A 27479-nucleotide genomic window follows, 5' to 3' on the forward strand; every position below is an offset into this window, starting at 1 on the left:
GATGCACCGAGCAGCCCGGAGATGCTGCTGCTGATGCTGGTGATCGACTGCAGCATCAGACATGGGCATCCTTTAATCCGGCCGCGCACACAGTGAGTGCTTTTTCTCCACTTTTCTCTTTCTCTAATCCTCGTTATCTCTCAACTAGATCACCCCCTCTACCCATCTCCCTCAGTTACTCCTCACTCACTCCTCCTCCTCCCCCTTTTGTTGTCTTCCTTTGTGCAGTTCTTTTTTTTTCATGAGCGATGGCGCATAACGCGTCGGAAATCGTGCGTCCTCCTAAAGATGGTGTTTGGTGACTCCGCGGAGTGAATGGAAATGTCGGGAAATTGTCCCTTCCTGTATGTACACTTCACCTTAACGGTGTGAGTCTGTGCGTGAGAAAGAGGGAAAGAGAGAGAGAGTTTAGGGCGGGTGTCGATTCTCCCACCGGACTGGGGCTGCAGCAGGAGGGTCGAGAGGAGAGTACAGGAAGAGACAGAGGGGCGGCTGGGACCCGACTGAAGCAGGGTGGGACGTTTAATGAAGTGTTTTTTGCAGGTGAGAGCATACGTGGTTATTGCTTGGACTGTGTTTAGGTGTGTCTAAGGGAGAAACTAATATGCCATGATGAGAATTATTGTCTTTATGCTCAGGACAGGAGAGAGAAAAGAGAGCTTATTCCATGCTAGTGTGAAGGTATAGAGTTTATTTGCAATTGTCAAACCTTATGCTACTCCAAATGAGCATATAGGCTACAATAAGCTTTTTGTTGTACAGGCTGAATCTGATCTGATGTGGTGATTTTTATCACAGCCTGCCCGCCTCTTTGCTATGGCACACATTCTGCTCTGTGAAGAGAAAAAAGTGATTATAATCTATCTATCTATCTATGTATCTATCTATCTATCTATCTATCTATCTATCTATCTATCTATCTATCTCATGCATGCACAAAAACAGCAAGGCAACATGCTGTGCTGCTGGATGCATGTGTATGTGTCTATGTGAGGACAAGAGCACTCAGACACTGAAAGCCTCAAGCTGTGGAACTGGGCTAATCCCTAATGACATGGTCAGATCTCTCTCTCTCTCTCCCTCTATCTGCCATAAGGTCTTTTTCCCCTCCTTAATTCTTTTTTTTTTTTTTTTTTTCTCATCCCTCATACTTGGTTGTGATGACGTGCTGTCCGTGGTGCTGAAAACAGTCATCAGCAGATCACTCGCTAATACATTGGAGCTTGATGGCCCTGTCAGCGCTCAACAGGTGCCTATTACTTACCACGAGAGACAGCTGCGCAGAAATAAAGAAAGTCGATTTCAGTTTTAATTCGCTCACTTGTAGATGGAGGTTGTGTTTACGTGATACAGCTGTGGGTGGCTGTCGGAAAAATGGCATATTCACCACACAGCATGTGATCAGTGTGATGAAATTGTCAATACAAGATTATTGATAGCATAAAATGAATACAAGTGACACTTTTTTAAAAGCATAGTAGGCAATTCAGCTCCTTTCTTGGCTGATCATATTGAAACACAACCAACCAGGAGAAACGTAGGGAAGGTTTCTGCATGACCCTTTAGAAACACTGTTATAGTATGGAGAAGACTTTCTAAGTTTTGAAAATACACAAGGGAAGCATTCACACAAGATTACATTTTAGCCTCCTCCAAATAAAAATACCAAATAGCTTATAAGCGAGATATAATAAACAGAATATAGAGTTGAGTCAGAATCAGTTGTAGCTAAAACAACAGATGCCAATATGTGAAGAGAAAGAAGAGGAACGTGATAATGAAGAGGAGGGTGAAAATAACAACAGTGAGAAGTAGAATCAGAGGATTACATAACTGGCAAATTTAGTAACTGCAGTTTGTCTGTCTGCATATCCCTCACACACACACACACACACACACACACACATACACACACAAACACACACATACACACACACAAACACAAACGTACACGCAGCCCCTCCAGGTCTCACATCAGAGGACGGAGTCACATGTAGGGCCACACCACTGGAGCAGCTTGAGGTGCACAGACTTGCTTGAGGGCACTTCACTAGTGACAGTGTGTACGACTTTCATGACTGCCTCTTCACCAGAGCGTCAAAGTTACTTTTTTTTTTTCTTACATCAGCTGAATATTTTCACTGCGAGGAGGTGATATTTTCAGTGATAGGCCTTTTTTTCACTGACATTTCGACTTGTCATTGCAGGAAACGCACAGGTGTGGCTAATAACATTAATGATGACTCCCCAATAATCAAGTGTCCCTGAAACTGGAGCAGCTAAATCAAATTCAACCATTATTAATGTTAATATTTACACCTGTGCTTTTCCTACTGTGACATGTCAAAGTGTCTTCCAAGTGTTCTGATAAAACTCCCGAATTAAAAGAAAAAATATATAATTTTAAATATTATGGGTTTTTAAACAGTTCCTAACACATGTACCATCTAAAAAGCTTCCTTTGAAGTTTAATAAACAGGTGAAAGTAACAGAGCTTGCAAAGAAATAACACCTCACAAATTATGATGTACTGTGGCAGCCATTATTAGGTTCTGTTTCATCATGTGATGTGAATAGTCGTGATAAACTCATACAGACCAATGTCGATTGTTCATATATGATGTAGTCTCAAATTTCAGTCAGTACATTACACCCCACCCCCTGCTGTGTAGCTGCAGGGCATATGAAACACTACTGGCTTCTCATTCATCTTTATTAGGAATAATGGATGCCGAGTGTGTATGCGTAATAGATACAAGACAGATGCCCGAGAGAATGGGTATTTCTCTGAGAGATGATGATCTTTATGTGCGTGTTTGGAAGATTTCTTTACGGTCAATAAATGTTTTACATACAGTATAGTGATGTCATTAGTATAGTCTTACTGTAAAATATAGGTGTGACTCATGCAGCAGAAACACACACACACACACACACACACACACACACACACACACACACACACACACAAAAGAAACCCTCTATATTAATGGCTGACTGGCCCCCACCACCCTTTCTCCATCAGATGTTGCTCAGCACTGACGTCAGTGAACCTGCCTGCGCATAAAGGCTAATATAATCAGAACCTCACACACAGACACACGTTGCATCCTTTTCTTTGTCTCTGTTGGCCCCCCCACACACTCACACACACACACACACACACACACACACACACACACTTCAGGTTTAATACAGGCTGTAAAGAGAGAGAAAAGAGAGGAAGAGAAAGAGACTGGAGGGCCAGTGTGTGGGAGGTGGGTAGCCTTGATCATTATCATTACAATGTAATCTGATCTCTGTTATAAATTTGTGGCTTCGGTAGCTTCCCTTCAGGTATATTTGTAGTTTTGCGTACATGGTCTGTACTGCCTTTCACATTATTCTCTTTTAACTTAAGCACTCTCTAAAGGAGATGCAGCAATTTTCATGTCATCATATTGATAGTAAGAGACTGACAAAGCTGAAAGCTGTCACATTTTAAGCTGATATGCCACAGAGAAACGATGTCTCTAAAGAGCAGGAGATTTTTATGAATGGTAGGATAATACCAATTAGTTTGTTCTATTGCCTTCTATGAAAAGTCTGCACTCACTGATGTATTAACTACTGTTAGAACCAACCACTGTCTGCTCTACTGAAGGTTTGCTGTAGTTTTTGAAAGTCACAGGCTCGCATTGTTTTAAAAAAAAATCATTTAAATAGCAGACAGAGACAGACTTCTGTTGCATTGACGAGCACAGCCAAGCATTTTTCAAATGCACAAAAGTAGCTCCAATCTGTAAGACTGATTGTGAAGAAATCATTGCATGTCTCTAAGGCTTTGTCACATAATAGTCCTCCATCTCTTCATTTCAGTGATGCCCTCAGTTTAGAGTGGCCCTCAAAATGACAGCTACAAGAGGTAGTGGAAAACTAACCCAGTATTAGCCTCTTCATCTCCTCCAGAAAAATGTAGCAGTGCACAGTCATGGAAACAATAAGGCCCCATTGAATAGAATAATTATAAAGTAATATTACCACAAACCTACCAGACATGTACTTTTTACCATGACGTATTGCCTCAGTCAAGGCAGCAGTAAACACTGCATCTGCCAGCTGAAATGTGTGGCAACAAACCTCTAGAAAAACAGATATTTGTAACACATAAATGGTCATTAATACAACAAAAAAGATCAAACTATATTGTCATCATCCTTTTTTATCCTTTTTGATATTGTGGAATTGATTTTGAAAGTCGATGTTTAGCTTAAAGCTCATAGAACCTGCTGTTACTTTCACTGAAACAAAATGCTTTTGTCTAGAATTGCTCTGTGCTCCACTCCGGTGTTTTAAAAACCACCTATTTAAGAATTTTATTGGTTTCTTCAAAATTGTGACCATAAGCTTTAGAGAGACAGCTAGCAAAATAATGGCTTTCAATCCTGCAACTTTCAGACTCCCAGGACAGTAGTTGGTATGAGACTCACAAAACACGGCTGCCAGGATGACATTTTTATATCACTAATATAATAATATTAAGACCTGTTACCACACACAAAATGCACATTTTGATCCCTATCATTACAAATATGCTATATATATATAATGTTTTCTAGACTTTCTCAAGTAAGTGAATGAAACATGATCTAAACTCAAATAAAACTGTCTTAATACTGTCTTTATAACAAGATATGGCTTCATTTGCATATGCCAGTCCAAATGTTATTGAATATCACAGTGCTATAATATGTCTGCTTCCATAAACTGCGTTTACCACACATGAATTCAAGAGGAGACTTTCGGAAATGATTCACCAAATCCTATCACACTCCAGGAGAAAAGGAAAAGAGCACAGTAAGCTTTTGGTTTTGTGACTTGTTGGACCAATAAACTTGTTGTTGGACACCAGAGTTCAGGGAGATTACCCATTTGGTTGCCATGGTGAAGCACTCCAAGGCCGAAATCCGAGAGGAGATGGAGAAAAAGCAAAACGGAAGCAAAGTCTGTCAGAGAGTGAAGGGGAGAAAACACACTTGAGAATGAAGAAAGGTTAAAAGGGTGGAGAAGTAATCGATGAAATAAAAAGGATCATCAATTTACAGCGGGCTGTCTGAACATGCATCCATTTGTTGGCAAGCAATATAAACTAACAGACAACTAGACTGGGATTAAAGAGAAAGCGGAGAAGAAACTGTGACGTTAGAGGGTGTGGTGGCAAAGAGATAGATACTGTAGTCCATGTGGGTCTGATGGTCTCTGACAAATGCATTTTCTTTGATCTGTCTATCATAAAAGGTCATTGAAATATATGTTTTAGTGCAATGATACCATATAGAAAGCTTTCTCAGACACTACAGGAGGACAATGCTGCCCGCAGAAGGATTAGCAAATCGATCAATAGAGACAATACTGTGGGGAGAAAATGTTTTTTGGCAACCACTGGCAATATTTCCCTTTGCCATTATCTCTGAGTGTTACCAATATTTCATGGTGTTTAGTGTTCTTTGCCGAAGAATTAGTCAGCAGCATATGCCTGAAGTCTTGTGCTACCAGAATGAGTCCCAGGGCCACATTTAAGCCTTAAATGTCTTCAATTGAGGTTTACTGTCAGATATCAAGTTGGTCTACAACTGGTGTAAGTCTCCAAGTGTGTGCAATGACCCTGTTGTCTTTTAGCGCTTGAGGCTACACAGACAGAGATTTCATCGATATGGCTGGTTAGCTGGGGAGCCAGAGGGAGTGACACTGTTGTTTTTATTTATCTTGCAGTCTGGAGCCAGATCCAGTGCTCTTTAAGCTTGAGGCTCCCACTGTGCTGCATTAGAGCTAAGATAGATGGGGATGCGGCAGGCCAAATTGTGAATGAACCTGGCTGGCTGACAGGTCAGTCATGCAGAGCAATTTGTTTGTACCCTGGAAGCAGTGCCAACAGTTTCCACCTTGGAAACTTCTGACAGATTGGGATGACACAACTCAAATAGGCAGCATTACTTATTCTGTTTACTCATTTCTTATCCCTTTAATACAAATACTAGAGTACTGATCGACATGTTTAACCTTTACAGTCAAAACCATCAGATCCATCAGCCAAAATATGAGTCAGTGAGTAAATGAGCAAACCAGTCAGTCAGCCAACTAAGTGAAGTAGAGGGAGAATGCTGTCATTGTGGGTCTTTAGAGTTGTCTAGTACTGGTTTCAACAGTGTCTGTGCCTGAGACATGACACTAAATAGATAAGAATAACAATAAACTGGATAATATACATTCAGTAAACCCAGGTCATCAACCTGTAATTTATCTGTAATTTATAGTTATACGAAGTCAGAATTTCCTCATTTCTTAGTTTAATGATATCACAGCCATTGCTTTACAGCTTCCTTCGTTTACTCTTTCCGGATGGCTGCATCTTTGTCATCATCATTCAACAAGGTGGAGTGAAATTTCTTGTATGCCTCCACCTATTTGAAGTTAACAGTGGATTAGTGTTCAAAGATAAAGCAGAGAATTAAATTAGCACATACAGTATATGCTAGGTCATGCACATAGATAGTTTGACATTAGTAAATCAAACAAAGAATCTATCTTCAACTTATTGAACCAGTTGGGCAGCTTGTTCAGTGATACTGAAGGGAACATCACAGTTCTTGTTTAAACTGAACAGTTTAGATGGACAGGGGTAGTTGAAGTGTGACTGATGAGTCAGGCAGCAAAATCAACCTGGCAGGCGGCAATTTCTCTTTTGTGTCAAATGAGAAATCAGATTCATTAGGCTTGTCAGAGAGGGATACTGTGGCCAGTCAGCCAAGGCATCGAGTCAGCCAGACAGTCTACAAAGTCAGCCAAGCAGAGGAAAATGAAAGTAGGACTCCACGTCTCCACTTTACAACCCACCAATTACTGCTGATATCTGTAAGACTCCTCAACTGTATCAGGTCTTTTAATGGGTGCTGTCTGTATCTAATTTGACTTTGGAAAAAAGAGACATTTGAATATTTGTAGTCATAAATTTGATGAGCCATCTTGTTTATTAAAAGTTACACATAGTCATTGTGCTGTCAGGTGTGGACTTAAAAGAACACAATATTAAAAATCTGCTTTGTTTTACATAAGACTACATTTAAATAAGGCCTAAGGAAATGGAAGTAGCTGTGATTAATTGAGCAGGGATATACTATTAAGTCATACTGATTGAAAGGAATGCATAATTGTGTTGAAGATATTAGAGAGTAGACTGCGCTCTAAGCACCGCTCTGTAACTATCCATAGAGGCTGGCCTCATAAATCTTAACACTGAGAGGCACTGGAGTAGAGCCGTGCATACATACATGAATTATGCATATTCCTTTTTCTTCTTTGACACAAGCACACTCTTGCTCTTGTATTTCTATCTATGTATCTATGTATCTATCTATCTATGTATCTATCTATCTATCTATCTATCTATCTATCTATCTATCTATATATATATATATATATATATATATATATATATATATATATATATATATATATATATATACTTGGAAAAAATAATGGACATTTCATGGAAATCCATACACTGTTGCTGAGATATTTCACTTCAAAACCACAAATGTGAACCTCGCAGTGGTCAGTAGGATTCACCCTCTGGGAACCATGAATGCCTGTTCAAAATTTTGTGCCAATCCATCCAATAGTTGTTGAGATATTTCAGTCTGGACCAACAGACAGACTACTAGATGCACAGAAAGATTGGGGCAGAATGAGTGAGAGAGAGACAGTGAGATTGATTGAAAGAGGGGAAAACAAAATACACAAAGTGAGAGAGTTTTCCCTGACTCAGGTATTCTGCTTAACGATGAGTTAGCTTCTTCCTGTTCTGTCTGTGGGCCATCAGAATGGGGCCAGGGCCGCTTGCCAGGTTTGGTTTTTGTAGGGGTCAGGGCCATGCAAGGCCGGCTCGTTGCCAGGTTGGTTTTGAGTGAATCAGAAGGGCTCTTAGCTTTATTAAACCAATGCAGCTCTTACTGTAAAGGCAATGAAAACTCAATCAGGTTATTCATCCGGTAATTTAGACGCAGGCAGGGGCGGACACGGAGACAGGCTTAGTCATGGATGATTAGACACGAGGATGGATGTTCTGACAGCTCGCTTATTTGGAGAGGAAACACACTGATGCTAAGATGCTAAAAGGTGGTGGTGATGATTATGATGACAAGGATTCAACTATTGATCTTTAAAAAGCAGCACTCTGGCAGAGCAGATAATGGGTATTTGTTTAGTCCTATATCAAAGAAAGCTCTTGCTTGAAATTCTATTAAACTGCTTGTCTGTGTGAAACAACGCTGCTGTAAACAAATCTTTCTCTTTGCCGCATGGATTATTTTTATGTCCATGCTGTTTTGTTCACATAAACGCTTATATTTCCAATGGCTCTTTCCTTTGTAAAGAAATGGCAAAAGCAATATGAGTAATTCTGTGGCTAGATGTTTAAATAAATATAAAACTTATTGGATACACCCACACTCCATTAAATAATTCAGTAGCTAACGTCGCCACAGGCACTTTAGTGTGTGCTCAGTATAAAGGCGCAGGAAAACAGCACTGTTTCTGTCTCTGTCTTGTTCTCAGAGTCATTGGAGTGCATCATGCAGATGCCGTTAGAGAAGTGCCACCTGTCACTGCATACATAGTGTATAATAAATGAATTATTGCCTGTGAAATAAGCTTGATTGTCTGGTTTTATTTGGAGCAATCTGTCAGTCACCTGATTGTACTGATCATTGTGCATCAATTTCGTGCAGTGGAAGTACATTTTTGTCAGCTGCAGCAGGAGCAAATATTTAAAAAATAGTTAGACAGTTTGGGAAATATGCCAATTTTCTTTTTGCTGAGTGTTAGATAAGATCTGTGTGTGCGTGTGTGGAGCCAGGAGGTGATTATTGTAGCTTAGCATAAAGACTGGAAGAAGACAGAAACAGCTTGCCTGGCTCTCTCACCTGTAATGTCTAACACTTCTTATCAAATAAAAACACAGCCTTGAAATGTACAACAGAATTGTAAGATCAGCCAGTTATGATTTTAGGGGATTTTGCCAATTGAAAAGGCCACTTTGCCATCATTTTTCTAGATGACACACACTTTTGAGTGACAAGACTATAGAATAGCTTTTCTTTTGCCAACATTGTTTCAATGAGCTGTCACTTTTACTAATACCTATTTGGTACCTAGCGCTTCCTGTTTTAGCCAGCGCTACATATTAGCCCAGAATGAGTAGCATAGTCTGCATATCCTGTCAAACAAACTGCAGTGACAAAACCCTAAAAATTTGTTTTGCTGTAACTATTTTTTTTGGCAAACAGCTAAATCACAGCCAGTAACTGAACATTCCTTTTTGCACCAATGCGCCCATGGCCTAACTTTCCCACTAACTTTCATAGAAAAGTCTGCTAACAGCCTTTGGAGAAATCCTGCTAACAACAACAACAACAACAAATAGGAAATTGAGACTTGGCCAACAATGGGCCTTGACTTTGGAATAACCTCACAGTGTTTTATCCTCTTTTAAGCCACACATGCAATTACACTAGCTTAGTTTTCTGTTGAGATGATGGTTAATTATAGATCTTGTAGATTGTTTTAAATGTTTCAAATGTTCTATATAAATATTGTTATTATTATAGGGAAGATGATACCTGTAATATCATTACTAATATTTTTCTTTCTTTTAACTTTTACTTGTAAATGACGCTTTGTCAACTGTGTCACATAAGCCTCTGTTTCTACAAAGGTTAAATGCTCTGCTTAGACTAATCTTTATCCTAGGTAGGACTTTTATTAAACTGAAGTCAGTTTTCCAGCACAGAGCAGATGGAACACCTGCTGCCACAGTGCTTTGTGCAGCTCTGTTTTGTTGATCTACGTCTGTTCAAATAGCATGCACTCAACTCTAGGCAGGTGGTGGCCACTGTCAATGAAACTAGCCAGAGAATATTAAAATGTAACAGATGTTTTTGAAAAACTAGTTGCCTAGATGATATGATTTGTGATATAGAATGATGAAAGGCTGCGTGTGAGAGAGTGTGTGTATGTACGTGTGTGTGTGTGTGGGTGTGTAATCACAGCTCACATCTCAAACAGAACCTCTTGGTCCCAAAATGCCACTTGGTAAAGTTTTGTTGAGCGTTACTGGATTCGTGCATAGGTATCAGTGTCTCTAATTAAAGTTGTTAAGCTGTCTGCTAATTACACACACACACACACTCACACACACACACAAACACACACACACACAAACACATTGTGAGAAAGCTGCACATAACCTTCTCTGCCATGACAAGCAGGAAGATCAAAGCTTGGTGCTCTAATGAAAAACAGATTAGCTATTTTTCAGTCTGCTCATCCTCCTCATCCATTTCTCCTAATCTGTTCATCTTCTCCTGTCCTCACACACACACACACACACACACACACACACACACACACACACACACACACACACACACACACACACACACTCTAACACACACACACTTGCTCTGGTCATAGGAGAAAGTGTTGATCAGTAATGCTGACTGTGTGTTTGTGTATTTCTGTCCTTGTGTTTTCAATTGTGCATGCTTGTGTGTATCCTTGTTTGTCACTAATGTGTTTTAACAATAGTGTGAAAAATTATTTATAGATATTCTATTTCTGGTTTAAGGTTGATATTATGGTTACTTATAGGCATGGTCCGAAGAGATGCATCATATTGGCATGCAGGATTTTTTGAATATCTCCTCATTGTACTGTAATCTAACAATCAAAGTAATAGTCAAACATGAGGGAACCTGTTATCATGATCATGAATGTCAAAATGAGATTCAATTCAAAAATCTGTTATTGATTGGTTAGTTGGTGTTGTAGGTCTTGAGTCATGTACTGGAGTCACACCATGGAAACCCATCATAATCCACAATGTTGTATGGGGGCAGGTCACTGAAACAGGCATTGGACCGGGGTATTTTCTTTGTGCGATCAGAGGTGGCTGGAAGCTTTGTGCAGGATGAGTGGTGCAGTGTGTGTCAATTGCTTGTGCTGGATTTCACTGGACATCGCTAACGTTACTCTCTGGGTGATGTCTCTGCGTATGATGTGAGCACTCATGTATGTAGTATTCCCAACGTACTTCATCTTGTAAAGCTTGCATATTTTGCAGGTCATGTCAAGTTCATTCTCCCTTGATCGGGAGATGGTGAATGCCTGAATGTTGCCTTCATTGAAGTCAAACTTTAGATGACTCTTGTGTGTATGGATGCTATTGTTCTGTCTTTCCCCTTCTGTCAGCATAGGAAGAAGAAACCCTAAAATTATGTATATACAGTATATACAGTAAAAATTATGGTAAGAATTAATTCAAAATTGTCTAAATTAATTAAAATTGTATTCTTAAATGAATATTTTTTTTCTCCCAGCACTACCTTTGAGTTTAATGAAGCTTAATATTCATACTGTGTGTGACTTTAGCCAATTTTATCAGCTGTGTTACATCCCTGCAGGTGAGTACACAACACATACTTGCACTTGCCATTAACTTGTACCACTGTTCACATATCACATATCACATCTGTCACAGCTATTCTCCTACAACTATATTTGGTAATTTGATCTTATTACAGCATAATCAGGACACCTGTGAGTCAGCCTTGTGTCAGAGTAAGGGCCCGTCCCTCACCCGACAGTTAACATCACACACAAATAAAATCACCTTTTGAGCATTTTCTAACACTGCACACGCTCGTACACCCACTAAGTGCAGTAACAATAGCAGCCCCGGCCTTCTCTGGTTAAACAGCTGGGTAATTGCAGTTATCATTTGAGTGGCTCATATTATAGAGGAAATGTGGGTGCGCTGTGTATGAATGTGTGTTTTTTCAGTAGAATGGTTAGTGTTAATTCAATGCTGTTCAGGGAGAGAGAAGGACTGTGCTTCAATTGATGACTATAATAGCTCTATTTTCAATAGCAACTTACTGTTCCTCATATGACGTCAGAAACACCACTGAAAGGCTGTAGAAAAGTATAATAAATCATCTGCAATATGGCAGAATACATAATTGTTTTAATTATTCTGCACAAAAAGATTGTAATTATTTTGGCTGACTGCTTAGATTTGTACAGCAGTTTTTTCTGTTCACCAATATGCTCCGCACGCATTTTTTTTTAAAACACAGAGCTTGTACAATATGTTGATTTACTATAATTTCATGTTGATTGCATATTTTCTAAAGATGAGGAAACATTTCAGTGGCTTTTTGCATTGCTGCTGCAGTATAATTCTACACAGTTGTGGAACAAGAATACAACAATGTAAAAATATTCCAGTAAAAGTACAATACAACAATTACAAAATGATCTCAAAGTATCAAAAAGTATTGATTTATGCATAAAAATACCCCCACCTGTTCAATTTTACACCAATTAATTGCAAATTTGTTTTAGTAGTGGACAAATTACCAGATAATTATATTTTTTTAAATTTCTGACTTTTTTCATGCAGATTGGTTGCAATTTTATTTTTGCACCGGACAAATTACTGGGTAATTATTGTGTAATTTCTGGCCTGTAATTTAATTTTTAACCAATCTTAATATGTCCTTCGAAAACATAATGGAGTAAAGGTATAAAGCAGCATAAAATAATATGTATTCAAGTAAACTACAACTATTTCAAATATTTACTCACAGTACTGTAAGTAGAGTGCCACGGTACAACTGATTTTACATGTATGCATCTGTAATTTGAGCAGGATATGTATTGTGACAATTAATCACATTATCAAGCTAACAAACAGTTTTGTAGATTTGTCTCATGAACTTTGTCGCAGAGCCAGTCAAAGGTTATTTTTGGGTCATTTCTCCTCATCTTGGGAAATGTTAAATACATGCAGGAAGTGGCAGTGCACACATCAGCACAATGAAATCATGAGAGCCCTGTTCGAATCCCTGTGTGTTCAAAGAAATTTTGCACAAACAGTCTGGTAGAGGTTTAATTATATAAGCATGTACATATGATTACACGTATTGCTCTCTCTCCAACTACAAACAAAAGAAAATGATTGAGCGTCCATTGCCTTCACTAATGAGCTTGGCTACTATAGCAACAGGGCTCCTTGGAGAGGACTGCTAATTAGCTGCTTCCTCATTCAGGTATGCTTCATTTGTGGACGAACATGTAATACATTCACCACTGGGCTCCTGTGTCTTGGCGTTTGTACTGAAAAATAAGCATTATGTCAAAAGAATAACAGAAGGCAATGTGCAGAGGAATGCTGCAAAAATAAATCATCCTATTGTTTTTCAGGTAACTTTCTCTCTCACCATGTGGGGAAAAACTCAGATGGAATTCCACTGAACCAGGACACGAAAGAGAGGTAGCAGAAAACGGAGGGACAGGCGACAAGACAAAATCAAATCTTCTTTTGAATCTTCCATCATTTGGATAAGGAATAACCTTCCTCCAGAGTGCTCTACACCATTGTTTGCACAAGAAAACAGTGAAAGTGTAGTAGGAACTTGCCACTCTTCCTTGTGAGTTTTCTTCTTTTTGACTCTAACCCTTGACCTTAAGCTGTCAGTATGAGTGGTCTAGTAGGGAAGCTGGACCCTCGCAGGATACAGTGGCGCTCAACATGGAACACCTTTGCGTCCCGTGTCCTGAGGACCAAACCTGTGGAGTCCATGTTGGATTCGGCCATGACGGGCACCGGCGCACATGGCACCAGACTGGCCCGTGTGCTGTCTACGGTAGACCTGGTGTCGCTGGGTGTGGGCAGCTGTGTCGGGACAGGGATGTACGTGGTCTCTGGGCTGGTTGCTAAGGAGATGGCTGGTCCGGGGGTCATTGTGTCCTTCATTATCGCCGCTGTGGCCTCCATACTGTCAGGTGAGAAAGGAGCAAAGGCACATACACGCACTCATGCAGATACTATTTTTCTCCTCTTAAACACCCTCTTACTATCTCTCATTCTTTCACACACACACACACACACAAGGCTAACTATAGCATACAATAGGCCATGGTATAATGCTTACTGTCATTCTTATCACTATTAAACTGATATGATTTATTATATGAAGAGCCTTTTAATACCATGCAATTATTACAAGGGCAAAGACATTATTGGGGCAAAGCTATAATATAGAAAGCACTCAGGGGATATATAAGTACTACCTTAATGCTCCTATCAATACCTTCAACTCAGCCTTTTACTTGGATATTAATGCAGTGAAATCACAGATATGTGTGTTGCATGTGTGTGTCCATATTGGTTGTCCCGCAGGAGTGTGTTATGCAGAGTTTGGCGTGCGTGTGCCTAAGACCACAGGTTCGGCCTACACATACAGCTACGTGACTGTGGGCGAGTGCGTGGCATTCTTCATCGGCTGGAATTTGATTCTGGAGTATCTGATTGGCACGGCGGCGGGGGCGTCGGCTCTCAGCAGCATGGCCGACTCGCTGGCTAATCACAGCATCAGCAACTTTATGATTACACATATCGGAACACTCAACGGTTTGGGTGAGTGAGAGAAGGATGTGGGTGTGCTTGTGAGAGCAACAGTAGCTTAACTTCAAGTAATCTGAAGTAATCTGAAGAAAATGAGGATATAACTGCTACTTAGTTTGAAAGACTGTTATTAGTATTGCATGCAGGATTTAGATTAAAATTAAAATTAGAGTTAAATAAAATTTGAGATTTGCATGTATTGCTGGATGTCCCTGATACAGTGGGGGTGGTTTGGGGAACCCATGTTGTCAATAGAAACTTAAAGTTACTGTTTTGTTTTTTTTTGCTTTTCCTGCTTTTCATCTATCAGTAACACCATCTGTGTCTCAGCCTATTGTCAAGGATTGCTTTAAAACTGAACGGAAAATCAACAACCTTTCACTTAAGTGATCTTATTTCCCTCCCCATCCTCAGCCCAGTTCAACATCAAATTCAGGAAATCTTTGCTGTAATGACTTGAACCTGAGTTCTCCTAGGTTGAATGAGAGCTATGCTAATCAACCGACCCAAATAAGCACATTTAAAAAACTGTTTCTTTGGTATCATTCATTATTATTGTGGTAAGGTTATCTTGCATTGACATCAGTGACGTTCTCAACATATAACAGGGGCATAATATCATCTGTATCACAGAACATGTTCTGTCTGACATTCACAAAATGGGCTATTATATTTGAATGACAGCACATCTTTCCAAAAAAACAAAACAAAACAAATTGAAAAGTAACACCATCTGGGAAATGGTCCAACCTACACCAGATTTTTTTCCAAAAAGCATCTAAATGATGTTTCACTGCTTATCTTGGAAATCATGTCATTATAGAAAGAACTGATTTATGCAACACAGCTTTCCAGGTCACAAACACCAGCATGAGGGAAATGCCTGCTAATCGCGTGTAATACTATAGCTGACGTGTGTGCCAGCTGTGTCTATCTGGGTGACAACGCCCTATCAGGCCCTTCCTGTTGGCCACTGACAAAGCAGTGGTAGTGGTCACATGACAGGCAGCATGGCCAGCTGTCCCACACCATAATAGAAAGTAAATGTTTCCTTTTCCTGCTGAAAAAAAACACTGTTTCTCCACACTCCCTGGATAGAGTGGAATTTAGCTCAAAATATATCTCATTATGTATTTATTTTCTGTTTATGAGTGTGTGCCAACCTGTGTGTGTTTATAAACACTGGGTGTGTGCATTTCTGAGTTCGGTTAAATTGTAATAATTAATCTGTAAGCTGTTTACTGTGCTGAGGGACCAACAATAATTTGTTTTGTTGGTGTACCAAATATAAATGTGTTTCCAACAATTTTATTGCCAAGAGAGTTAAATTCTTTGAAAGCCCTTTTGGATTTTTCAAGAAAATATTGCTAAAGCTATTGCCATAAAAGATTCAAGAGCCCTAATCATCCATGAATCCTTAACAGATTGTTCGCTTTATGGTCTCTTCTAGCTCTTTAGCATACACTCTGCTGAGTGATAGCACAAGCATTGGTGAAGTATTTTTTTCTTACTTCAAATGCCCATAGTAGTGCTGAATAACCTAATCAGTTAATGAATTACTTGATTACTACAATTGTCAGTGAACAACTTCCTTTTGCATTGCAACTACAAAGATTTGATGGCTTTAGCCTCTGAAATGTGAAGATTTGCTGCTTTTCTCTATTATAGCACCTAGATACTTTGGGCTTTGGAAGAATGTGAAGGGTGTTTTACATAATTTTATAGACTAATCAATTAATCAATTACCCAAAACCCAAAAGTTAGTTTAGTACAAATGTAAAGATAATGAAAATAATCATTAGATATAGCCTTGATCAAAAATTCAATCAAACTTTATTTGTACAGCACCTTTCGTACAGGTTAGTGCAATTCAAAGTGCTTTACAGATGACTGACAAGCTGATAAGACAGAACAAATGTAAACAGTAAAAACTATTTGACAGTAATGCACACAAAAAAGATAAAAATGTAATAAAAACTGTCAAATAGATTAAAATCAAATAAGAACTAGATAAAAAAAAAGACAAAGGAAAATGACAAATAAAATAGATATAGCCTGAGTCCATATTTCTGCTGATGTATGCAAAGTTTTTTCACCCACCACCACTTAGGTGTTTGGAAGACTTTCGTCAATGGTCATCTTACCTCCATGTGTGTGTTAACCCTTTAGGTAAAGGGGAGCAGTCGTACCCAGACCTGCTGGCGCTGCTGATAGCACTGCTGGTGACAGTGATTGTGGCTTTGGGAGTGAAGAACTCTGTGGGCTTCAACAACGTGTTGAACGTCATCAACCTCATAGTGTGGGTGTTCATGATGATCGCCGGGCTGTTCTTCGTCAACGGAGAGAACTGGGACGAGGGGAGGTTCCTGCCCTATGGCTGGTCTGGGGTATGCACACACATGCACATGCAAACATACACACAAAGTTACAAGCCCTTGTGGTTGTTTCTTTTATTTAAGCCATCATTTCTCTTGTTTTTGTTCTGTTCCAGGTGATGCAGGGTGCAGCTACCTGTTTCTACGCCTTTATTGGATTTGACATCATTGCTACAACAGGAGAAGAGGCCAAGAGTCCCAATACGTCCATCCCCTACGCCATCACTGCCTCACTCATCACCTGTCTCACTGCTTACGTCTCTGTGAGTTACCCTGGAGACCATAACACACACAAGACACATACGCACGTACACATATGTACAAACCTAGCTTAATTTGCTTCCACCAAATTCAATTATATATTTTTTATTAGCATTTTGAGAGGTTACAAGTGGTTTGAGGACATTTAAGAATGCAAAACACATAATCTTATATTTCAAAGTATCACTGCTGCAGTGACTGAACACATTTTTTAAAGCTAATTTGAAGTTTTTGGCATGCACAGTGCAGCACTGAGGTGAGATAACGGCTACACTCACCGACTCCAATGAATTAATATGATCACATTGGCTCTGCGAGTTTTTGAACATTTTGAACAGGTTAATTTGTAATGCAATTTAATCACTAAGTAGAGGACAGTGATTTCCAACTGGCCACCATTTTAGACTTATTCTTAATTTCAATTTTAAGATGACAAAAAACTGCATTTGTTTTACTATTTATCGTTCTTCATCTTCACGCCCTCATATTGAGGCTTATCTTTCAGTTATTATCAACTTACTTGTGAATACACACTGAAATGTTACCCCAAAGTGTGAAAAGTGTCTGACAGAGAGATGGAAAGATCAAACATCAAGATGTCTCCCCCTGCACTCCAACTGTGTGGGTGTATATCTCATCTCTGATCTTTACGTATTCTGCTTGCACAGCCTACCAGACTTCTTACTTTGACACGTTCGTGCTGGATGGCTGTTGCTATGGGTACTGTGTAACAGCGGCCTATCAGGAATGAGAATTTTTAGGCATCGCCTGGGGCAAAGATTGCATCAACTTCAAAATTCAACTATGTCTTTTCGAATATCTTTCTCTGTGTCTCTCTGTCTTTTTTTTCACCCTCTCTCCATCTGACTCCACCTTTGATCTATCTCGCTCTGTCGGGATCATCTAGTTGCTGAAGTTCAAGATCTAGAATTACTTTAATTATGGTGACATTGGTTTTATATTGCGCTCAGTGAGAGACTGTCACTGTAGCTTTGTTCAAAATTGCCCCCCAATAGTATAGTTTCTCTCTCTGACTGTTTGGATTTCTTCATACCAGTACTCTTGAGTGGGCACCATAGCAGATTCACTAAATGTGGCGGTGTGAGGGTGAATCATTTAATAAAGGTTTTTAGGAAATTCAATCACACTGGGGAGTCACATGAATGTGCAAACTGAGAACAAGCTAACAGTGAGACAAAGTGGGCGTTGTTGTGAGATGCCCTCTCAAACAAAGATGTTTAACCAGGATTAGTTGTAGGATTCCCTCTAGATTACAGTAGTCCCCTTTTGTCTGGTTCACACGCAGTCAACCAGCCAGTGCCTGGATTGAACGAAGGGTTAAAGGGCACCAGGCGACTGTGGGAAAACTGATTTCTCTGTCTTTCTGTCCATGAGTGTTAGTCTTTTTATCATTCCCCTCTATTTCTGTAATCTGTTCATGCAAATCCGTCTCTTTTGCAGCACAGTATCTGTGACAGATGGCCCTGCATGATTTCACACATCAGTCGCAGATGATCAAAAACACACACGCACACACACACACAGTGAGAGAGAAACATGACTAATGAACATTTTGGATGTGATGCAATGTGCAGTGTGCTGTATTTTAATTGAATATGTATAGAATTTTAGAGTTTTTATTTGTAGAAAAATTAGACAATTCCTGTGAATATCGGTAGGTATTTGTTTGCATTGGTGCCAGTGTCTTTTTAGATACTACCACCGGGGAGTGCCAAAATCAGGACTTAAATTCTAAACATAGTGGCTTTAAATAAAGCAACAAAAAAATGTAACAGTTCTACTTTGAAAATGTAACTATTTCAGAGAACATGTTTGTATGCTATTCGTATCATGTCTATTTTATGCCAGGTTAACATTTTTCTCTTAAAAAATTGCTATCTTAACACAAAACTCTTTATTGTCAACCAACTCAAACACTGTTTGTGTTTAACCCTCTTCCATTCAGGTTTCTGTGATCCTGACCCTGATGGTACCATACAATGAGATTGATGCAGACGCCCCACTGATGGAGATGTTTGCCGTGCATGGTTGTATGTTTGCAAAGTATATCGTGGCGGTTGGCTCCATAGCTGGACTCACCGTCTCTCTCCTGGGGTCCCTGTTCCCCATGCCCAGGGTCATCTATGCTATGGCTGGGGACGGCCTGCTGTTTAAGTCAGTCCACATTATTATTAATTGTCGTTCATTTTTCGTATCAATCTGGAATAAATGTGTTACTGTGTCTTAATCTACAAATCTTTGTGCATGTGTAGGTTCCTGGCCAATGTGTCCTCCTATACAGAGACCCCTGCTGTTGCCTGTGTGGTGTCAGGCTTTTTAGCTGCCCTGTTGTCGCTCCTGGTCAGCCTCAGAGATCTCATAGAGATGATGTCCATAGGAACTCTGCTCGCCTATACCCTGGTGAGTGGTGGATAATGATGGTCGACACAAACGTATAGACCGGAATTCACCGATTATTTTTTGCAAATGGTTACACATTCAGATTTGATGGGAAAGGCTCTGTTAGAAGGTACTTTTAAAATTCTATGCAGCGACAGGGATTCTGCCAGGAAAACAAATCCCTACAGTACATGAATTATACAGAAATATGAGATAGCTGTAAACATAGATAAACAGTATGTCTTACTGTACAAAAGTCAACAATACCAGAATCTATGAACAGGAAGTTGTGGGGATGGAGGAAGCTGCAGCAGTAAGTGATGTTGGCATGAGGGTATTAGCTAAGTAATAGTCTGTCAGGGTGCATTACTGTAATATAATTGGATAATATTTGGCAGCTGATAGCCCAGCAGCTTATATATATCAATGACCCACTGATACTGATGAATGAACAAAAGGTCATAACTAATGCAGTGCTTCATATGCATAGTGACCTTATTAGAAAAAAAATAAGAAACTGTGTAAAAATCTGCTCCTGAGCAAAAATTTCAGTGATTACTAAATGAAAAGCACGTTTAAGAGCTATATGTAATACAACTACACTTTTCTTATATTCTATGACATAAGCCTTTCTGCTTTGAAGTAAATAAACTAATTCTTAACTAATTCTTCGGCTTTCTGTTGCAGGTGAGTCTGTGTGTGCTCCTGTTACGTTACCAACCTGAGGGCGACATCCACGGCTTTGTAAACTTCCTCTCTGAGGAGCAGAACAACAAGAGGAAAGAAGGTGTTCTGGCTGAATGTGAGAAAGACGCCTGCTCGCCAACCAGTGAAGCCGATGAGTACGGAGGTCCGCCCACAAACACCTGTGGAGCCAAAAACCTGCCGTCGCTGGGTGACAACGAGATGCTGATTGGCAAACCGGATAAAAATGCCTACACTGCCAGCCACCCGAACTATGGCACAGTTGACATGACCACTGGCATTGAAGCAGAAGAGTCAGAGAGTGGGATGTCACGCCGGTTGAAGAAGCTGATTGGGCCACGCTACTACACCTTGAGGATTCGATTGGGTCTCCCGGGAAAGATGGACAGGCCGACCCCAGCCACAGGGAAAACTGTCACTGTGTGTGTGCTGCTCCTTTTCATCTCCATCTTTGCTTTCTGCTCTTTTATCATTTTTGGTGAGAACACATTAACAAATTCAGACAAGAGTTTAAAGCATAGTGTAACTATAAATTCATTAATTAATTCTTTCTTTCTTTTTTCTCAATGCCTCTCCTTCCAGGAGCCAGCAGTATTGGGGAGGGTCGCTGGTGGGCTTTGCTGCTATTAATCTTTTTCATCATCTTCATTGCCTTGCTCGTCGTCATCATCCTGCAGCAGCCAGAGAACCCTAAGAGGCTGCCCTACATGGCGCCCTGTGTGCCCTTTGTACCTGCTTCAGCCATGCTGGTCAACATCTACCTCATGCTTAAACTGTCTGCCATCACCTGGATACGATTTTCAGTCTGGTGCCTCGTAGGTAAGCGACCTTCTTACTGAATGAGGGTTTGGTTTTGCATTTAGGGTTTCTGTTTTTTATTGTTTTATTTTTAAGACAGGATTCATATCTATCATCCTATCATCCATCATATTTTAGTCTCAACCAATGTCTTAATTGAGTTGACCTTAAATAATGAGGGGATACATTTCGTGACTCTAGAAATGACTCACTTCCTGCTGGCTCAGTGAGACAGTAAAAGCTACTGTGTTACTCACTTTGTTTTGTTTTGGGTTTTTTTTTTTTTTATGGAAGAACAAGGGAGTCTCATTTCAATTTATTTCCTGCCTCAGTTATATCTATCTGTGCATCTGTATTTGTCTGTGTGCGTGCTTTTATGCAAAGTACTGTGTGTGTATTTCATCTTGCCATTAAAATCTTTGTTGTTTTTGCTGCTTATGTTAATACAGAATTAATGCCGGCTAGTGTCCAGCATAGCTTTTTCTGTTGGTACATAGACACTGGTAGACATCTGTGTGTTTATTTTTACTGTATGAGTAGGATTGCTGTGTTCTTCTGACTCAGTCAGAGTGGGATGAATTGTTTTTAAGATAATAGAAAGTTTATACTCTTTCTCTGTGCATTTGACTTTGTTTATGATATGTGTCTGTGTGTTCCCGCAGGTGTGCTGATTTACTTCGGCTATGGCATGTGGAATAGTACGCTGGAGATCACAGCCAGGGAGAACGAGGTGCACGCCTCCACCTACCAGCGCTATGATCAAGGCGTGGACGAAGGCTTCTGCGGCTTCGATGATGATTTCTACCCGCCTACCAGTGACCCCTGGGGTGCGCCGGAGGGGGGATCAGGACTCACCCCGCCCCCAGAAGCAAAACCAGAAAGTGACGGGACGCCATCGAAAGGGGGAGGCAGGACCGTTGCTGATCACGGCCTCGCAGAGGAGGATCCGATGGATTTCTGAAGGGACTGACTCTGTGTTACCCTGAATGTACTGCCTTGTCTGCTGCCTGGGGGAAGGGAGGGGAACAGTAGTATGAGTGCATGAATGATTGTGTGTGTGTGTGTGTGTGCATGCCTGCATGTGTGTGGGTAGCTGTTTGTGTGTCTAACCCTTGGGCTAGATTGTTTCTTGGCAGTGGAACGGCTTTTCTTTCACCTTTCTCTGCCCCGCCTGGCTCCCCCACTCACACAGTGGACGTCAAGGTCATGAGTGTCTTGTCATAGTCACTTGTTATTCACTTACTGGAGTCCACATCCCACACGGAGAGAGGTCAGATAGGAGAGTGCAGACGTAGCAAGAGATAAAATATAATGCAGTTCACGGACTTGTGAACCATGCAACACTGTGTAGCAATCGTTTAGCTGTTTATACCTTAGAATTTACGGGATACAGAAGAGGAGAAGGTTATGAGTGAGGGAGGGATGAATCAGCGCCTCTCTTCCTGTTTCAACACAGACAGACAGGAAAGTAAAATGACAGCATGCCAAACCCAAGTTATTTCCTATGTCCAGGTCTGACTTTCTCTGTTCATTTTATTCCTAACAGACAGGATCACAGCTACACATGCTCGTAAGAAACACAAAAAACTTTCTTAAAACTCAACAAACGCTTTCCGTCTTTTTTAACATACTTGCCCTAACCCCAAACATCTAGCCCAAGGGAAACAAGAGTGGAATGGGAAAAGGGTGTTGATGTTTTCTGTCACAAATAGTACTTGGACTTTGCTTGCAATAGTGCCTTCATCTACTGTATGTGTGTTTGGATTACGTCTGTTTTCTACTTTAATTTTGCCTGTGTACACGTGAGGATGTATGTGCAATCAAACTCCACCTTTTACATTGATTCTCATGTCTGTGTGTGTAGATATAAATTGTGTTCTTCTGGTTGTTTTACTGCATATGTGTAGGTATTTGTTTTGTTTTCTGTTCCTCCCACTCTTTGCCCCAGCATGAAGCTCAAAAACATCCACCCGCAACAAAGCAGCTCACGGTGCAATATAACACAAGCTCGTCAGCTCATCAGTGTACCTAAAAGGAGGAGAGGGTAGAGGTTGTAACGGAGAAAGAGAGAGAGAGAGAGAGAGGTTGAATCCAAATTGACAACCTGCATGGTTTATCGTGATGAATGTCATATTTTCAGTTCTGTTCAGTCTTTTCTGTGTGCTTGTCTCTTTATTGATGCAGTTCTTGCTGTTAACCAAGGTTGGGAGGGAATTCATTTTTCAGTTCATTCAATTCAAAATATAGATTTTCTTCCCAGTTACTTTATTCTTTAAGAATAATACAGAGTTATTCAGAGGGAATGTTGTTTGAAAACAAAGTGAACTGAAATCTACTTCCCTCTCTTCCATTTCTCTCCTTTTCCCCCTCCCTTCACTTGCTTTTTTCTCTTCTTCCACTTTCTGCATTTTTTCATCCTCTACTTCCATCACTTGTTTGCTCTTCCAGCCCAACTCTTCCTTTATCTATTTGCCACCTCACTTTCCTCTTGGTATCCATGGGGCCATGTCATCAGGGAGTTACCACTTTAAGTCACAAGTGATAGAGCCAGGATGGGTTTTCAGTCTGGATTTGAAACAGCAATCTGTTCATGGCCTGCACATCCATTAGCTCCTGTTTCACCTTAGGGTGTCTGCTATCACTCTTTTGATTTGTCACCGGAGCATTTACTCCTCTCCCTGTGGTTCTGTTCCATCTCAGGCCCAAACTAGTCTGAGTGAACCTCCCTAGTGGCCCTTACCTCTTCAGTTTCTAATGCATGTAGCAAGTGTTGAAGTCCCACTCTTTACATGCTACTTACAGCGTTACTGCACGCCTGAATAAGGTATTGTGATAACCAATCAAATCAAATCATGGTCCTGTATAGCTCAATGTGTAGGACATGTAAGCTAATGCTGCCAAGGTTAAGGGTTTGATTGCATACTAAGAATGTATGAACTCATGGCACTATAAGGGATTCTGGCATACACCAAATAGCATACTATTGTGTTATTATGTTGAGGGTGGGGGCACTTCTGCAATAGCTGCTGCCGTATACCCTGATTGTCCTCCTTGTACCTTTTCCTTGTGCCCCCTGTTGCTGCATCAGTCCCTTCCAGGGAAGCCTTATTTGTCTAATGCACTAAATCTAAGGATGCCACGCTAAAACCCCCACCCTACCTCTGCTCCCGTCACACCTGGTCACACTCACAAAAAGAGTTTCCCTCATGTAGGAATAGGCCCTTTGGTGTCATCCAGTAAAATTATTGTGATACAAACCCACCCCCCCCCCCCAAAAAAAATGCCCGGTATCTCTAGGAATGATGCTGATATTGGACAATTCTGCTGCATGCCAGTGAGGGAAGGAAATTAAGGGTGTTGAGGTTGGAGTGGCTTTCATAGACTTTCATGCAGAGACTGGAGTGCTCATCACAGACCAACCAGGGCTGTAGCTAAAGATTAGGACAGATTTCTGGGAATTTGGTAGTTTATTAGACTGGGGGTAGTTTAAGCTTACCCATGATGGGTCTTTTACAAGGGGATTCCAGTATTTTTATACTCAATGTATCTAAATTTGACTATCTTTAGACCAAAATGCATAACAAAGGATTCAGTATTTCCTGACCAAAATTGTATCTTTGGTTGTGTGGAGATATATGTAGAGAGAGAGAGAAAGAAAAATAAGAAAAAAAGTGTAAAAAAAAAATCTCGATTTTGTTTTGGTGTCTGGTGAAAGGAATTTAAGGGGGGGGGGGGAGTTGTAGAAATAGATATTTTAAAAAATAATGGTTGATGGTATTCTGAGGTTGTGCAGATTAGTCTAATATCAATCTTCTGTCTGAAAGAGTTAGAAAAAACAGAGCACATCTTAAACCATTTGCACACTGTATCTCATACACATCTAACATATAATTCACTGTTGTACAATTCAGCCAAAACACATCACGCACCTAAATCACCTCCTGACTCAGCCAAACGAATCCAACCGCTTTGCGTTCATAGATCAACCAAAACACGAAGGCAAATTCAGGCGTTGCCATGCCTCAGACACTGGACTGTACAGTCAACTTACTATATTATCTGCTCTGAGTGTATGCATAAGAGTGCGTGAGTGCATGTACAGTATGTGTGTGTGTGATGTGTGTTTGTGGTCTACGCCTGCGCCTCAATGTGAACGTCTGGTGCATGTGTAGCATGCTCTCATGCACGAGGCCCAGACTGTAAATGTTGTACTTGCATGTGGTGACTGATCGCAACGAGACATAATAGAACACTAAACCAAACCAAACGCAGGCTTAGTTCTTATACCTGGGAACCTCTGAGCTCTGAGTGGATTTAACAGGTGTATTACAAGAAAACTCAGTTTCAACAACACAATTGTTCAGGAACCTTACCAGTGAATTGAACTAAGCGGTATTGTAGTCATTGCACACCGCTAGCATTTCTATTCAGATTCAAAGCTAAACCTTTCTTATATATTTCATTCAGCAATCTCCTCACCCAGGTATGGGAACCAGGACTCCGTTTGAAAAGGGAGTTGAACATGTAGCAACACAGGGTTATAGGAGGGGAGGTGACTCCTCTCGGTTCCTCCCTCAACCACTTATAGTATACCTACTTTCTGTATATCCCTCTTCTCAATCACAACCTCTGCAAGCCAAAGTCCACAATGTTTGTTTACTTTTCACGTACAGGAGACAGTAGTTTCTTCAAAGTGAACACTTAAGATACAACAGAGCTAACGTTTTTTTCTTGGGGGGTCTGCTAATAAGCTACCTGGTTTATCACAAAGAGACTGATTTTGTTTTTGTTTTTCACAGTAACTTTAGTGAACAGTGCAACAATGATTTTTAAAATCCGAGTATTTGATTGAAAGAATTGAAAGTATTGTTAGCCTAGACTCCAACGACTACAGCAGAAGCGTTAATCCAGCATGGACACAACGCAGTCAAAAAGTACAACACTGAAGGGAGTAGTGAACGAAAACAAAAGTATTTTTCTACAGCTGTTTCCCATCCACAGGCCCTCCTCGGGAAGGTGTGCACAAAAGAGCCGGGTGGAGTTATCGGCCTTCACTTTCTGTGTTTTTGTTTAATCACAAGGAGGCCTGGGAGAAACTGCTAAAAATATATTTTTAACAACCGTAGACACTCTAGAATGATAAAGTTCATTTATAAACCTTAATCCTTTCCTTTGAAGGATTTTGAAATGGTTGCTCTAGACGTCAATAGGACAGTAGAAGGTTTAGGAGTAAGAGTACTACAGAAAACATGCAGAAACTATTTTAATACAGTTCTATAAAGGGTAAACTACAAGCATAATGAAATATTGCCACTATTGCTTTAAAAGTCAGCTACTATTTGTTTATTTTGTCTCGGAGAAGGTGCGCCATGTTCTTCCTGTGCTCTGTGTTCGCTGTGGCCAAGTGTCCAGTCAGTGTGTGTCGGACTTGTTGAGATTGGCTTCTCTCGCAACCACTAGATATTCCTTTTCTCTTCTGTATATTTTGGCACAAAGCTGTATAATGTTGTTGTTTTTATGTTAATTTTTTAATGGTTTCTTCCATATGTGTAGTTATTTTGCTCCTGGGTGCACTGTTTTTGCTGAGTTGTTGATATTGCTTCCATGCAACAATGAAAGTTATTTATTGCAAATACCAAAAAGAGGCTTGCTCATTTATTGAAAGTTCACTTTCCTGACTGTCTACACATTATGTTCAATGACATTCACAAGTTAATTAATGTTCAGTCACGGAGTGGCATGCACATTATGCTGTGCTATTATTCATGGTTGTAAGTTGTGATGCACTATTTTGGGCAAGAAGAAACATGACCCAGATGTTTTCAGTGTTAAACCAGATAATGATGGGCTTAGTTTCCTCAAAGAAAAACGGTTTCAGGTACATTTTGGGCTGATAAGCTAAAGCTGGTATCCAAAAATCTTTTCTTAAACTCCTTAAAGCCAGGTCAGACCAAACAGCAACATTTTTGAGTGAAATAAATGCATCTCTCTGGAATCAATAGCTCCACTTGAAGGGACAAAGTGATTCTTTCATGTGGAGTTTAACTCGGCTGAATTTTGATGTGCCAATTCACACAGTTGACCCACAGCCATCTGTTTTAATTGTGCTGACCTTGGAGGGAGTGGAGAACAGGATAACCAGAAGTAACCATAAAGTATTAGTTGTCTTGCATCAACCCTGCTTGGTTGGTGACCAGGCTAGCTAGCTTGCAGGGCCTGCTAGCATGGGGAGGTATTGTTATTGACTAGTGCAGCATGTGTCCCATGGATGGATTATAGGAACTGGATACTGGACTCAAAGGTGGCACCTATTAACATTGCTTGTTTGGTGCATAAGCCAAAAAAGTTTTTCAAGCTTCTGGGTTTGCTTCTGTGTTGCTGGCTCCACCCATGAGTTCCCGCTCTGCCCATAGACTTAACACTGGGATGATGTC

General features: G+C 40.3%; 1 protein-coding gene across 2 annotated transcripts; it reads left to right on the plus strand.

Annotated features, from left to right (window-relative positions):
- Nucleotides 1-26674, plus strand: slc7a14a (solute carrier family 7 member 14a). 2 transcript variants are annotated; one of them, XM_044376036.1, is made up of 10 exons: nucleotides 1-92; nucleotides 13303-13884; nucleotides 14282-14518; nucleotides 16676-16893; nucleotides 16998-17144; nucleotides 19109-19317; nucleotides 19416-19563; nucleotides 20230-20725; nucleotides 20830-21066; nucleotides 21708-26674. In XM_044376036.1, the coding sequence occupies exons 2-10, from the start codon at nucleotides 13578-13580 to the stop codon at nucleotides 22004-22006; spliced, it is 2298 nt and encodes a 765-aa protein (XP_044231971.1). In that variant the 5' UTR covers nucleotides 1-92; nucleotides 13303-13577; the 3' UTR covers nucleotides 22007-26674. The 2 variants fall into 2 exon arrangements, with proteins under 2 accessions (XP_044231971.1, XP_044231973.1); XM_044376038.1 differs by lacking the exon at nucleotides 1-92 and adding an exon at nucleotides 269-543.
- The last annotated feature ends 805 nt before the right edge of the window (nucleotides 26675-27479 follow it).

This window comes from Thunnus albacares, chromosome 15 (genome assembly GCF_914725855.1).
Source record: "Thunnus albacares chromosome 15, fThuAlb1.1, whole genome shotgun sequence".
Taxonomy (NCBI): domain Eukaryota; kingdom Metazoa; phylum Chordata; class Actinopteri; order Scombriformes; family Scombridae; genus Thunnus; species Thunnus albacares.

Coding starts and splice junctions, on each gene's coding strand:
- slc7a14a (XM_044376036.1), top strand. CDS start 13,578: ATGAGTGGTCTAGTAGGGAAGCTGGACCCTCGCAGGATACAGTGGCGC. Junction 16,894..16,997: donor TGCCCTATGGCTGGTCTGGG/GTATGCACACAC, acceptor GTTCTGTTCCAG/GTGATGCAGGGTGCAGCTAC. Junction 20,726..20,829: donor CTGCTCTTTTATCATTTTTG/GTGAGAACACAT, acceptor CTCTCCTTCCAG/GAGCCAGCAGTATTGGGGAG.